This window comes from Megalobrama amblycephala, linkage group LG4 (assembly GCF_018812025.1).
Source record: "Megalobrama amblycephala isolate DHTTF-2021 linkage group LG4, ASM1881202v1, whole genome shotgun sequence".
NCBI classification, from domain to species: domain Eukaryota; kingdom Metazoa; phylum Chordata; class Actinopteri; order Cypriniformes; family Xenocyprididae; genus Megalobrama; species Megalobrama amblycephala.
Window position 1 is genome coordinate 40,432,826 of NC_063047.1, and position 15,442 is coordinate 40,448,267.

At 36.5% G+C, this 15,442-nt stretch overlaps 1 protein-coding gene across 1 annotated transcript in view; it reads left to right on the plus strand.

Annotated features, from left to right (window-relative positions):
* ptgs1 (prostaglandin-endoperoxide synthase 1) overlaps positions 1-15,273 on the plus strand; it is a 33,804-nt gene extending 18,531 nt beyond the window's left edge. The window contains exons 5-11 of the mRNA XM_048189291.1: positions 4,020-4,163; positions 4,354-4,535; positions 4,980-5,063; positions 6,029-6,275; positions 6,812-7,098; positions 8,946-9,093; positions 13,249-15,273. Of these exons, the coding sequence (XP_048045248.1) occupies positions 4,020-4,163; positions 4,354-4,535; positions 4,980-5,063; positions 6,029-6,275; positions 6,812-7,098; positions 8,946-9,093; positions 13,249-13,595 (1,439 nt within the window). The 3' untranslated portion in view covers positions 13,596-15,273. The remainder of the gene's footprint in view (positions 1-4,019; positions 4,164-4,353; positions 4,536-4,979; positions 5,064-6,028; positions 6,276-6,811; positions 7,099-8,945; positions 9,094-13,248) is intronic.
* The last annotated feature ends 169 nt before the right edge of the window (positions 15,274-15,442 follow it).

Sequence of the window (15,442 nt, forward strand, 5' to 3'; positions counted from 1 at the left end):
AAATATTAATAATTAATCATAATGTTACATGCTGGTGTATTAGAGACAAGGCAATACACGGAAATCCACAGACAAGGGTATTTACTGAACGAAGGCGAAAACATACAATCAATACACATTATAACAACATCAAGATCGGACAGGGAGTGAAGGGAGTGAGTCCATTATAAAAGGAGTGCAGATGATGAAGTCCAGGTGTAGGGGATGAGTGATGATGGGGAGATCATGAGGAAGTGAATGCAGGTGTGGAGACAGGAGGATCATGGGAAATGGAGTTCGGGAGATGAGGGAGCTGTGACACATAACTTGTTATAATTAATTATAAATATTTGAATCAGTTAATCAAATTAACTTAATGTAGCTGAATTAATATTGCAATCAATTAATCTGTTCGGCCAGCGAACATTCAGTATTGATTGTCTATCAACTTTTCAAGAAGGATATTTTTCCGTAGCCACAGAAAAATATTGCTTTCTTAGCACGTAGCTGTGATCGAATCGTTATCAGGTTTTATATTGGTTTTATAAGCAGACCAGAATCAACTCAACTGTGCACACAAGTTTTATTTAACTAAACTAACAAACACAAACATACCATTCACACAGTGAGAGAGTGGAAAATGAATTTGAACCGTATCATAACAGGGGAATGAAACAATAGAAAGAGTAAATTAACAATTGCTGGACGAACCATCAGATTCAATACTATGAAGCACCTTTGTTAAAGATGCCCAAAAATGCTTTTTCACAAGATGTAATATTAGTTTAAGGTGTCCCCTGAATGTGTCTGTGAAGTTTCAGCTCAAAATACCCCATAGATTTTTTTAAATACATTTTTTTAACTGCCTATTTTGAGGCATCATTAACTATGCACTGATTTTTTCAGCGCGCCGCCCCTTTAATTCACGTGCTCCCTGCCACACGAGCTCTCGATTATATTACAGCACATTTACAAAGTTCACACAGCTAATATAACCCTCAAATGGATCTTTACAAGATGTTCGTCATGCATGCCGTATGCATGCTTCGAATTACGTGAGTAAAGTATTTATTTTGATGTTTATATTTGATTCTCTATGAGTTTGAGGCTATATACTCTGTGGCTAACGGCTAATGCTACACTGTTGGAGAGATTTATAAAGAATGAAGATGTGTTTATGAATTATACAGACTGCAAGTCTTTAAAAATGAAAATAGCGACGGCTCTTGCCTCCGTGAATTCAGTAAGAAACAATGGTAACTTTAACCTCATTTAACAGTACATTAGCAACATGCTAACGAAACATTTAGATAGACAATTTACAAATATCACTAAAAATATCATGCTATCATGGATCATGTCAGTTATTATTGCTCCATCTGCCATTTTCGCTGTTGTTCTTGCTTGCTTACCTAGTCTGTTGATTCATCTGTGCAGATCCAGACGTAACTGGCTGCCCTTGTCTAATGCCTTTCATAATGTTGGGAACATGGGCTGGCATATACAAATATTGGGGCGTACACCCCGACTGTTACGTAACAGTCGGTGTTATGTTGTGATCCGCATGTTTTCCGGAAGTCTTTTAAACAAATAAGATTTACATAAGAAAGAGAAAGCAATGGAGTTTGAAACTCAATGTATGTCTTTTCCATGTACTGAACTCTTGTTATTCAACTATGGCAAGGTAAATTCAAATTTTGAATCTAGGGCACCTTTAACACAAAGGGTTCACAATCTTAATAATAAATTGCCATTTAGTGTTCAAACGATACTTGCAAATGCCTTAGCATAGGAGAAATTCTTGATGGTTTGGTCCGTTGGCATGGAAGTTGTAATCAATATCTTCTGCGTTGAATGAAGAAAATGAAGACAAACTTTGCGCTGTTAATTTGACTCTTTTGTGGTCGCTGCAGTTGCGCATGGCTTGAAGTGAATGGAGGCCTACCAGCCCGGCCTGGCCCTCACATGGTATCAACAGGAACAAAGAGAATAACCAGAGGAACTAAACTCAGATCTGCTCAGAGCTATTTAACTTCTCCAGACAGTCGAGCTATTTAACTTCTCCAGTGATTCTGGTGACCTGTGTTTTGCTGATAACACACTTTCATTGAAGTGGATGTGAAGAGCAAATGGTGATAGCGCTCAGTGGGGAAGCCAGACGTTACGGGTTACGGGGCCTGGCATGGGTAAAGGGTTGGAGGATGTCGAGCAATTGTGTGTTTGACCTATTCAGATGCTACAGGTGCCAATAATTGTGGAGGGCACTGTATGTGTGAATATTCTCAATCAACAATGTAACAATGGTGACAAATGAATGTTGTTACCGTGGATTGCAGGCTTGGTAAGCCCAGAGAGTCCACAGGGCATATTTTACCCACATTTCCTTTGGCTTTGAGTTTGAGGTCTAAGAATCCTCACCACTGGCTTTCAACATTTTCTTCACCGCTGATCTTGCTAAATCTCATCAGTTCCTTTTAAAACACTGGCAGGCACACCTCTATCTGTCTGTTGTTTTTTTCTCTCACTGTCTAGCCATTCTGTAAAATTATTAAAAATAAACAGTTCTTAGTTGTATTGAAGGGGATGTAACAATTTTTAAAGATGTGTTAACTCACCCCAACCCTGCCAGCCATTGTTTAGCTAGCTGTATTAGCATAATGGTTTGAAATTAGCTGGTTAAATTGCATCACATTTGCCTGAGAAACTACAGTTTAATCTAAGTACTAAATAAAATATACTGTAGTTTTGGTCAAAAATTACATTCTTAGCTTATCTGTTTTTTCTTTATAAAATCTGCATGTGCCAATCTTTTCTAATTTAATTCTTAGATGGATTGGCTTTTTATATCACTTTGGCTTTTTCAATCCAGTGAGTTGAAAAAGTAAAATATGAAATATAAAAAGAAGGGAATAGGAAATGAAAGAAACCATTTATCACAAAAAGTAAAAATCATGTTATTTCCTTATAATGTCTCTCCAAAGCCATATAATGTTTTAATATGGGATGAAAGGATGGTGATTTTAAACATACCTGTAAAAGTAGAGGAGACCATGTCTGGTTGTAACATGGGGAGAGTTCTAACACCACCAATTCCACCAATCAGGGATTAAATTGTAGTTTCTGTAGTAAATGTGATGCATTTTTAACCTGCTAATTTCAAACCATTATGCTAAAACGGCTTGCTAAAAATGGCTGACGGGGTGGGGTGAGGGTGAGTTAACACATGGGGTGGGTGGGTGGGTGGGGTGAGTTAACACATCTTAAAAAGTGTTACAACTATCCACTTACATACAACTAAGAACAGTTTCTTTTAGTGTGGGTAAAATGTGCCCTATGCACTCTCTGGGCCTACCAAGTAAGTACTCCACAGTTAACAACATTCATTTGTCACCATTGTTACTCTGACTAATATACTCTGAGAATATTCACTTAGACACACAAACTCACACACACATTGACAGTGTTTTTGTTAGACCTACACAACCTACTGGAGTCGAGTCACATGTTTTATTAAGCATAAATACCGTTAATTTAGAGACTAATTTACACACACATGCACACACTCCTGCGTCAAACAGAAAGTGGATTTGAGTTATGGCCATCACAGAGAGAAATTGTTTTGAATTGTTCTGTTGGATTGTTTAAATAATATTTACTATTAATATTGTAATATTTTTGCTAGATTTGTATGTTGCTAATCGTTTGTTTGAAATCTTTTGGCTCTACACCCTTAGATGGGAAGGAAAATGTACAAGAATTCTATAACATAAATATTTGTGTAGTCCAGATAGTGAGTAAAAACCAGGTTGTTGGCCTTCAAACAGAGAAAATAACCATTAAACAGTAGGAAAAGGTTTGTGTAGTGGTCAACTGCAATGCCAAGCCGATGTACGTGTATGTATGCGATAATAGAAAATACAATGTATATGCATAATTGCTGAATTTAAACAGCCTGGCCTGTTTCATTCTATCACTAGTTTTGTGTTTTTCTTGGTATCATTTTGTCTTATGGTGTTTTTGAATATACGCTCCCTTCACAGTAAGAGCCAACTTAATCCCAAGTCCCCCGACATACAATTCCAAATATGACTACTTGAACTGGGAGGCATATTCCAACATCACCTACTACACAAGGATTCTGCCACCAGTCCCTCAGGACTGCCCCACACCAATGGGAACCAAAGGTAAGAGACTCTGGTCATGCAAGTCTACTCCAGATCAGTGTGGCCTCTTCCCTCTGAAATGATCTGAAAATTAATTTTTCCTCATAAGAAGCAATATTAAAATGCTCCAAGGCAAGCATACCGGTATACCAAAGTCGGAAATACCTTTGTCTTCTGAGGCTGTAGTAAAATCATTCAATGTGTCTCTCAGGAAAAATGACGCTTCCAGACCCCAAGCTTCTTGTTGAGAAGTTCATGTTAAGACGGAATTTCAGACCAGACCCTCAGGGAACAAATTTAATGTTCGCCTTTTTCGCTCAGCACTTCACCCACCAGTTTTTCAAGACTCACAACCGTGTGGGACTTGGGTTCACAAAAGGTCTGGGTCACGGGGTGAGTCACAATTTTTAAAATTAAACATATCTCCTAATAAACTTATCAAATAAATTGTTGGATAGCTCTTTTTTTCTTCATGTTACTGAAAGACAGACTATAAGATGTCTGTTAAGAAGAAGAGAAATAACTTAATTAACCACATCCACATTCACGTTACATATAATGTTGGAACGACTGGGGGGAGGGTAAAAAATGTTATCTCATTGTCAGCACACAAGCATACTATAGGTTTATGTTTTTATTTCAGTATAGGCTATATGCAGCCTTGTTACCTCGTTTTTGTACATTTTTATTTTAAGGGGAGAAGGAAATTAATTTATGATTGTGTGTTTGAATCGTTGTATGCAGTGAAAACTAAAAATAACTGTTTTGTACTGTATTAGCTTGGGTGTCTGTATTAAAAAAAAAAAAAACATTTTCTGATTGCATATTGAAAACTAGGTGGATGCCGGACACATTTATGGAGATTCTCTTGATCGCCAGCTGGATCTCAGACTGCACAAAGATGGAAAATTGAAGTACCAGGTACTGTTTACGCCAGGCATGCTGTGGAGTCATCAGTCATGCTAGGCTGAGCATGTCTCTAAGAAAATGTCATTCCGTTTATCGCTCATTCATGAAACACAAGCAGAATCATTTGATATATATACGTTTTCTGTTCCTTCACATTACAGAGGGTCTCTCAGATTCAAATTACTACCTAATAGTCTCACTTTCACCATTCTTCTACCATAAAACAACAATTTACATTCAATCATATTTACATGTTTTACAAATTATATATACATATTCATTCTGCTTGTGTTTAATGAATGAGATCCTGTGCATTTTCAGTTGCTCCATTTCACAGCTGTGTGCAAGTATTTCCTTTTGAATGTGCATAACCTCATAGTGTGGGTGTGATTATAGTTTAAACATGTGTTTTTTGTTAAGCCTCAGTGATGTAATTTAAGATATCACACACGTTTTAGCCTAGTAGCAGTAAATATTTAGTGTGCTTGGTTAGTTATATAGTTCACAAATTAAAACAACTTTTAAAGAGATTTCAGGACACTTTTTGTATACTGTTCAAAGGTTTGAAGTCAGTACAAGGTTTTTGGTAAAAGTCTCTGATGCTCACCGAGGCTTCAATCAAAAATACATTGAAAATTATAATATTTCAGTATTATTAGAATTTAAAATAACTGCTTTCTAGTTTACAATATTTTAATGTGTTTTTTTTTTGTTCATGTGATGGAAAAACTGAATTACTCCAGTCTTTAGTTTCACATGATCCATTAGAATCTAGTTTGATTTTGCTGCTCATGTTTCTTATTATTATCATTGTTGAAAACAGTTGTGCTGCTTAATGTTTTTGTGGAAACCATGATACTTTCTTTTGGGATGCTTTGATGAATAGAAAGTTTAAAAGAACTGGTTTTGTTAAGAAATAAGAGACATGTTCGCAGCTCTGTGTTTTACCATCATTATTCTGTTCGGCTCTGATGTAGGTTGTCAGTGGTGAGATTTACCCCCCCACCGTGCAAGATGCACAGGTCAAAATGAGTTACCCCCCGTCTGTCCCTCCGGAGCAGCAGTTGGCCATCGGGCAAGAAGTGTTTGGACTTCTACCGGGTCTCAGTATGTATGCCACCTTGTGGCTGCGTGAGCACAACCGTGTGTGTGATATCCTGAAACAAGAACATCCGACCTGGGGGGATGAGCAGCTGTTTCAGACCGCCAGGCTCATTATTATAGGTAAAGATTTCCTCAGAACCATATAACACTAATTATGTTGAGAGAATTGGCTCTGTACCATTTAGAATGTTCCATTCCTGAACTTGAATTGAATTTAAATTAATTGAATTAGGATGTAGAACTGTAATTAAAATTTGCATTAGCAAGAAGAATTATAATGAATCAAATACGAATAATAATGTATTTAATATTTTTTATGCATTCTTGTTTTTATACAAGAGATTTTATTCTTTTTTCCATATGATATTTCAGTATAATTATAACTTGCCATAACCTTTTTTCTTTTATTGTTGAAAGAGAATTCATGAATGATGAATTTCCCCCAACCCTGTTATCTAATTCAAGTGCTATTCTAATATGTGTATTATTATATTATATTATTCAGATCTATTATATGGTAATTTCCTTGAAACACTGAATATCTTCTGTGCTATTCCATCAACTGTAGGTTTTTCTAAAGTGCTCAGTTTTCCATTGTGGTACACTTTGTCAGTGTTTACTAATTTATTGTAAAATTTTGACTCAATGAACTCAAGGCGAGACCATTCATATTGTGATCGAGGACTATGTGCAGCATCTGAGCGGTTACCTGCTGAAGCTCCGGTTTGATCCCACGCTGCTGTTCACCTCACAGTTCCAGTACCAGAACCGCATTGCTGTGGAGTTCAATCAGCTTTACCACTGGCACCCACTCATGCCTGACAGCTTCCACATCGATGGAAAAGAGATTCAGTACCCTCAGTTCATATTCAACACCTCTATCCTCACCCACTACGGGGTGGAGAAGTTGGTTGAGGCCTTCTCGACCCAACCAGCAGGACAGGTAAGGGCACTTTGAGGGTCGTGGGGGAGAACTTAATCACTTTAACATCTGTTCTAAAAGAGAAAAAAAAGAAACACTGTTTCATAATGAGGTGCAATGAACCTTGGGTTGTGTTTGGTCTGTTTTTGTCATTCCAAGGGTAATTTCCAACGAGTTTACCACCCTCATCTATTGAAAAATGTCTTGTCTTGAAAAGTGTTTTATTGCAGAGACATGGAAGAATTTTAGACAGAAACATTTGCAATGTGTATATATATATATATATGGTGTAATCTGATGGGGTATGTTTCTGAGAAACTGATTGACAGTGTGATTTCTGTTCGAAAAACAGTAAGCCTTTTATATTATAGCATAATCAGGCCTAGGAGTAGGATCACACGAATTATGTGCCTGCAGAATTTCAACAAAAGCTCTGCAGAACCTGAAGTGGTGTTGATAAATGGGAAACACTTAATTCCACATCACAAAATTCACACAGTACCTGTCAAAAGTTTGGAAACATTGCAATTTGTTATGTTTGAATGATGTGTCTTATGCTTACTGTGGCTGCTTTTCTGGCGTGACAACTCTTGGAGAGATTGACATGGTAATAGAGATTAGCATGGTAATGAATATGACAATGTTAATGTGTTTAGTCTTGGTAAAATAGATCTGCTACGCTGCTGCTGCCTCAGAGCAAGTACATAGACTTGATATGCCAATACATTCACAGACATGTGCTGTGACTGTGAGCATGTAAGACATGCTGCTGCTGCTGCACATATAGCATACATGAAATAACCCCGTAGGTGGAGGGTTTCTGAAAGTGTGCTGCATACTGCTTCAGTAACGGAAACACTACCGGTATTTGTTTAAATTGTGAGCCGCAGCTCCTTGTCCACTGATGTAACAGCAACCAATCAACTGCACTATGTAGATAATTATGTGATCGCTACCTATCAGCCAGATTGTTTCATGCCAGAACTAGATGTTTATTTAATCAAAATTACAGTAAGAACAGTAATATTGTAATATTATATAAAAATGTAACTTGTAGCCTGTGATGGCTAAGTTGAATTTTCAGCATCATTACTCCAGTCTTCAGTGTCACATGATCCTTCAGAAATCATTCTAATATTCTGATTTGCTGATATGCTGAAAAAACATCTATTATTATCATCAATGTTGAAAAGTTTTTGCAATTTAACATTTTTGTGGAAAACATTCCAACATTTGTGGTAAGATTTAAAAAAAGAGAGATAAATTAATACTTTTTCATGGATGCATTAAATTGACCAAAAGTGACAGTGAAGACAAATATAATGTAACAAAAGATTCCTATTTAATAAATTAATTCATTCAAATTAATAAATGAAAATCAATGCTGTTCGCTGAACTTTCTATTCATCAAAGAATCCTGAAAAAATTGTCACCAAAAAATGTTAAGCAGCAACACTGTTTTCAACATTGATAATAAGAAAGGTTTCTCCACCATTAGAATGATTTATGAAGGATCATGTGACACTGAAGACTGGAATAATGGTGCTGAAATTTCAGTTTTGTCATCACAGAAATAATTTACATTTTAAAATATATTAAAATAAAATTTCTTTTCTTTTGATTTGTAATAATATTTCCACAGTATTACTGTTTTACTGTATTTTTGATTAAATAAATGCAGTTTTGTTGAGCATAAGAGACTTGTTTTAAAAACAACGAAAACAAACAAAAAAAAAAATTTGTTTTGACAGGTACTGTATGTATGTATGTACTATATGTGTACACACACACACACACATATATATATATATTTAATTATGGTATAGGTGGCTTATTTTGTATTTTCTATCATAAATCTGTTGGAATAGATTGGAGGTGGTCATAATATTCACCCAGTGGTGTGCAAAGTAGCTGAGGGGGTCATCCTTGAATCGAGGGAGCTTCGATTTCAGCCCTTCAATGAGTATCGCAAGAGATTCAATCTGAAACCCTACACGTCGTTCTCTGAATTTACAGGTATGATTGAACTAACACTTTTTTAAAATTAAAAGTACAATTGAAGAATCATGGACAAATCATCATCATTGATACCTATAAAGAGCTACTGTGATTTCTTGAATGCTCAGTATGCACTAGGGCTGTCATGATATCAGATTTTTCACTACACAATTATTGTAAAAGAATTCATGATAACGATATATCGAGATAATTGAAATCTATAGAAAAAAAAATGCTAAGTCAAATAGAAATTAAAAAGAACTTTTATAGTAGAGAATATAGTAAAGAATTTTATAGTATTATATACAGTGATGCATAACCTGATATCGCTGAGTTCAGCATGTTCCTAGGTCAACACTTTTGTTGATCCTGGAACAACATTCAAATCAACCAATCAGATTTGAGGGACAAGTTTACAGATTTTGTCAAAGTTTAGGCTTAAAATCATGAATTGGTGCTTCTACATCAGTGTTATTCATCTATCATTTCCCTCTGATTTTTGGGATAACTTATGGGTAGGGTTAGGTTTAGGGGTAGGAATAGAGTTAAGACTAAATTTTCAGACTAGAATGTTGTTCCAGAATCAACAAAATATGTTGACCCAGGAACGCATCTAACTCAGCAATATCAGGACGTGCTACAGTGATAAAGGCTGTGTAGATTGGCTTTGCTTAATAAATATACATTATCCTTATGAAAATACCCGAGATGGTTTGAAGAACACAGATAAACCATATACTATCATAATGGTGTGTTAATTCTCTTCATGTTTAATCAGTCAAAATCTATAGGGGCTTTTCGTAGTTCCTTGAACTAATGGGGGAAGTATCTGCTTTTTGGCGTGTCTCCTTTTGGGGGAACTAAATTAGCTCTTACTTCAGAGTCATTTTCAGAGTATTTTTGTTGCAGAGCTTCAGTGTTTACATCTGAACGCGGGATCAGTGCATATCCTTCGCTGCCTTTAACACATCCTATCCCACAATCCTGCGCAATCCATTCCCTGACTGTTAAGCTAAAAATAATGATGGCAATTAAAATTTTAGGTTGGTGGTCAGTTGGTGTGTAAAGTGTAAATTTTGACCAATTTTCCCCACTTTTGATGACATTTCTAGTGAGAAGTTAGTCCTGTAGTAATTAAATATTTAATTTGTTGTCACCAAAGCGCTCTCCATTTTGTTATCTTTCATTAAATCGTTAGGCTGCCTCAGAAATCAGTTGCGTGAGGTACCTTAATGTGCAAACGTTGCCTGCTATGTCATTGCATGACAGGGCAGTGAGGCAACAAGTCAACTTCTCATTTCTTATTTGTACATCCTCTTTTCCTTTTCTAAATACCTTTTTTCTCGTCTTAACTCCGCCCCCTTATTATGCAAGGGAAGGTGTGTATCCTCACTCATGACTCCTCAGGAAGCTTCCTCGCTCCTCACCTCCTCACGGTACAGTTAGAGAATTGAGATGTCCTTCAAGATGGCTGAGTTCGATCGCTTTCTGGGTCATGGAGGACGGAGGAGCGAGGAAATGAGGAAGCATCAATTTGAGTATTGAGAAGCACCCATAGTAATACGATTGCACCGTCTTTCTAAATATATGAAGTCTTTGCTCATGAGTCTCGTTGTGGACTCTCTGCACAAGGGCATTCTCAGGCATCAAGTATGAATGAAACAAATTACATGTGAGAGTTTAGCTGTGCATAATGCTCACATCTCCCTATTTTTGGTATAAAAGATTTTAATTAAACATACAGTAATGCATACGTTTTTACCTGAATGAGCACACTTTTGTAAAAGTGATGAAAACACAGAAGGGTGTCAGTGGTTAAGGGGTTTTTGTAACATTTCTCGTTTCAAGACTAGCAAAATAATGGCAACTTACTCTCTGTACAGAGGCCAAACCTATGGGCCAAACTAGCAGGGGTGGAGGTGGGTGAACAGGATGGTGGTATTGCCCCCTTTTGTGCTTACTGTTGATTGGCAGGTCCTGCAGAATGGGGTGATTAACGAGCCATTTTCGCAGAATCCCAAAAACTTCCACACTGGCGAGCCAACTTTCTTGGAGTGTGGGTAGAGTGTCTTGTCTGTCATATCCGACAACATGCTTTTATGCGGCAATAGCAGCTGCGCACTGTGAATGCTTTTGTTTTATAAAAGGTGCAATACCGCCACCTACTGTACGTTGATGATACTGGCGCTGGATTACGTGTACTAGGGATTGCACCGACTAACCGACTAGTCAACTTTAATGCTCTGCCGTGACACTTTAAGCATGACGTCGACTAGTAGCTGGTCATAGCCTATAGAGGGCGCAGCAGGATAGAGTCTGCATTTACGCACCATATCCAACAGTTCTGACAAATAAATGCATACTCCAGTAGCGCTCCACAAAATATGTTTGATTATACTATCTGGATTCTGAATATTGTTCGGATGAATGCTTGTTTTAAACAGCTCATTGTACACGTAAGTTAATCGCCATTCTAAACTGCGCTGCTACATTACACACACACACAAGACAGTAGCGCGCAGATCGCGTGCGCTCACAGAATCATTCAGTAGCGCAGAAATGTATTGTCAACACTGATCAATAAAATAGCTTAGAAACTAAAAAGTTCTAACAGATATTTCTTAGTAACTAAATTGAATGAACAGAAATCTGTGAGAAATATAACGACACAAAGACAAAAGATCTGATAAAAATAAGCTGTTATGTAGGAGAAATATTTGTGGGCAGAATCATATCATATGCCATAGCTATGCACAAGGCAACCTCAGCTTGAGGTTCAGACTTAGGGCTCGTTCACACAGAACGTATTTTTGCTTTGAAAAACGCAAGGCACGGGACGCATTTTTAAAAAAATCAAACTGATTTGAACTTGAGCAATGTGTTTTTAGAATTCCATATCACGCGTGAGAAGCTGCAAAAGACGCAAGACGTGTGCAACAGACATACATGTCTGTCTAGCGTGTTTACATAGAAAAACAATGGAAAAGTAGCGCATTAGAATGGAAAAGCGCGTTCTGTGTGAACAGCCACTTATTTGTTCATCAATGATGTCATCATCAACTAGTCGACGTCGACTTGACTTTAATCACATAAATGTCGATTTTAAAGGTCCCGTTCTTCGTGATCCCATGTTTCAAACTTTAGTTAGTGTGTAATGTTGTTGTTAGAGTATAAATAAAATCTGTAAAATTTTAAAGCTCAAAGTTCAATGCCAAGCGAGATATTTTATTTAACAGAAGTCGCCTACATTGAACGGCCAGTTTGGACTACATCCCTCTACTTCCTTATTTAATGACGTCACTAAAACAGTTTTTTGACTAACCTCCGCCCACAGGAATACACAAGAGTTGCGTTTGTAGAGTGTGTTTGTCGCCATGTCGTCGAAACGCTGTTATTTTCATCCCGCAGTCCAATCACCGGGTCTGATTCCGGCTCAAATTGTTAGGGTAAAATTAAAGACATGTTTACAATAACACTGAGCGCGTGCATCTCCACGTTATGGTAAGAGGCGTGACCTTTCCGGGCAAGGTTCGCTAAGCTGCTGTCGAATCACAACACAGGAACCGCTGGCACAATCAGAACTCGTTTCGTATTTCTGAAGGAGGGACTTCATAGAACAAGGAAGTCATCAGCCCGTTTTTATGACAGTGGAAACAGCGGTATACAGACAAACAAGTAAATTATGTGAAAAATACTGTTTTTTTTTACACGCGAAACATGAACACATGTTGTATTGTACACTATAAACACAATCAAAGCCTCAAAAAACCACGAAAAACGGGACCTTTAAAAAAATCTGAAGTCGTTAAACCCCTAATGTGTACTATTTATTTTAAATATTACGGTTACCGGTATATATTGCGACAACTGTAATTAACACGATAACGATATTTAATTATTTTTTAATTTCACGGTTATTGTCGGTACGGTATATCATGACACCCCTATAGTCTTTTTAAGAGGTCAGAATGTAATTTATTCATCATTATTTTTAAGGTGTAATGAGAAAAAATGAGGACAGGCTGAAAATTCAGGGTTACCTTTTGAATTATACTTAACGTTTAAGCAACGGTTGGATGCTTACTACACAACACATGCTCTACTTATCTGCCCACATTAAATATTTATGCAGCAATTATTTTTCTGTTAATGGCTGACTTTATTGTTTTACAGGAGAGGAAGAAATGGCTAAAGAACTAGAGGAACTCTACGGTGATATAGATGCTCTCGAGTTCTACCCAGCTCTTATGCTAGAGAAGACACGATCTGGTGCGATATTTGGCGAAAGCATGGTGGAAATGGGGGCCCCATTTTCCCTAAAAGGCCTCATGGGAAATCCCATTTGCTCCCCTGACTACTGGAAGCCCAGTACATTTGGGGGGCAGAAAGGATTCGATATAGTAAACTCTGCTTCTTTGAAGAAACTGGTTTGCCTCAATACAAAATGGTGTCCGTATGTATCTTTCCATACTCCTCCTGCAGATTATAAACAACAGAGGACATCTCACAGTGAACTTTAGCTTAGTGTTCTTCTGGAATCTGTTTTAAATCACAGACCACAAATTTGATCTTTAATAACAGATGCTTGATTTTATTCCAGTATTTCAGAATGAGAATCAGAAACGAATTAGTAATAAGAGTTATTAGAGAGTAGTTATTTGTTACAAGGTGATTGAAGAATAATTTTTTATAGTATTACCATATAATGAATACTGGCCAATTTTACCGAAGCAACTGTTGCCATTCGCGTTCTTTTGTAATACAACGCCACAATTCATCCCAGCCCACTTAATGAGCATATATTACTGAAAATCATGCTATTCACGAAAATCTCACTTTCATTTTATGACATTTTTATGGGAAGTTTGAAACTGTAACTAAGGGGGTGGAGCTTAAATGAAAGACAAGTTCGCAGGCTGGTGATTCACTATTCTGGTAACACTGTACAATACGGTTTCATTTGTTAATACTAGTTAACATGAACATGATACTTCTAAAGCATTTATTAATCTGAGGGGCCGTTTTTCACTTTTCAACTGAAAACTTTTAAGTTTTGGTCGTTCATTTACTCAACAACAGAGTTTTGGGGGAAACGGTTTTCAAAGTGCAAGTTTTTGAAAACGATACTGTTATTGTCTCTGTGTAAACAACAAAAACACTAACTAACTAATGGGACCTTATTGTAAAGTGTTACTAGTATGGTTTACTATTTACTTTATATAGTAAACATGGGCATTTATTACCTTATTTGTTATTTACTTGATTTAACCATTAAAAATGGTTTCTGGTGGTGTATAACCTTATATTGCCAGGTTGATTCAGTCACATTAAAACATTTTTTACTTGAATAAAATCAGAACATTAATAAAAAACATTGTGCAAATGACATTGAGGGGCTGTTTACACGACACCGTTTTCAACTAAAAACAAAAAATGTTTTAAGCGTTTTGGCCGTTATTGTCTCCATGTAAACTACAGAAACGCGAATTTGAGAAAACTGAGCGCAGTTTTTCTTTACAAAGCAACATTGCCAACTACTGGCCTGGCATGCATAATATAGCCTTTTTAGGCATTTTTGTAGATTAATGTGAAAGGCGATCATTTTCACAATGTTGTCGTCTTTACAATGGACAAACTTTTCCATTTTTAGTATATCATTGTAGTGTAAATGTACCCTACGGGCACTCATGTTGCCAAACATCCATCCATCCATTTTCCAAACCACTTGTCCTATGTAGGGTTGGTAGAGTCTATCCCAGGGAAACACGATATCCCTGAACGAATGGATGGCCAGTCCATCGAAGGCCAAAAAAAAAAACATTCAGCTTTAATAATAAAAAAAACCACATCAATTGTATTTGCTGCCTTTGTTCTGTTAAGTAAATTGACTGTCTAATGCACTGTACAGTTTTTTAAAAATTCATTTGGCATTGAACTTTGGATCTGTGATAGGCCAGTTTTTTTTTTTTAGTTTTGTTTTTTTTTCAGTATTTACTGTTGTATTAATTGTTCCTTTATAGAAATGAATGTAACCTTATAATATTCCTGTCCTTCCAAGCAAAAGACAGGCATTTGTAGCATCATTACTATGAGATTTTTCTGCAATATGATTTTGTTTGTCAAAGAGATCTTTATCTGTATGCCTGATCATTGTTATAAGCAGTTTACTAAAATAAAACAAAATCTATTTTACAACAAGTTTTTAAATTGTACAGTTGATTATCTCTTTAGGTGAAATATTGCTTATACCATTTCCACTAATCTTAATAAAAATCTATTTGTGGCCATTAATACATGCAATAACATTTAACAATTTAATTCATGCTGTATATTTCTTACACTATTAGCTGTTCTGAATAAAATGATA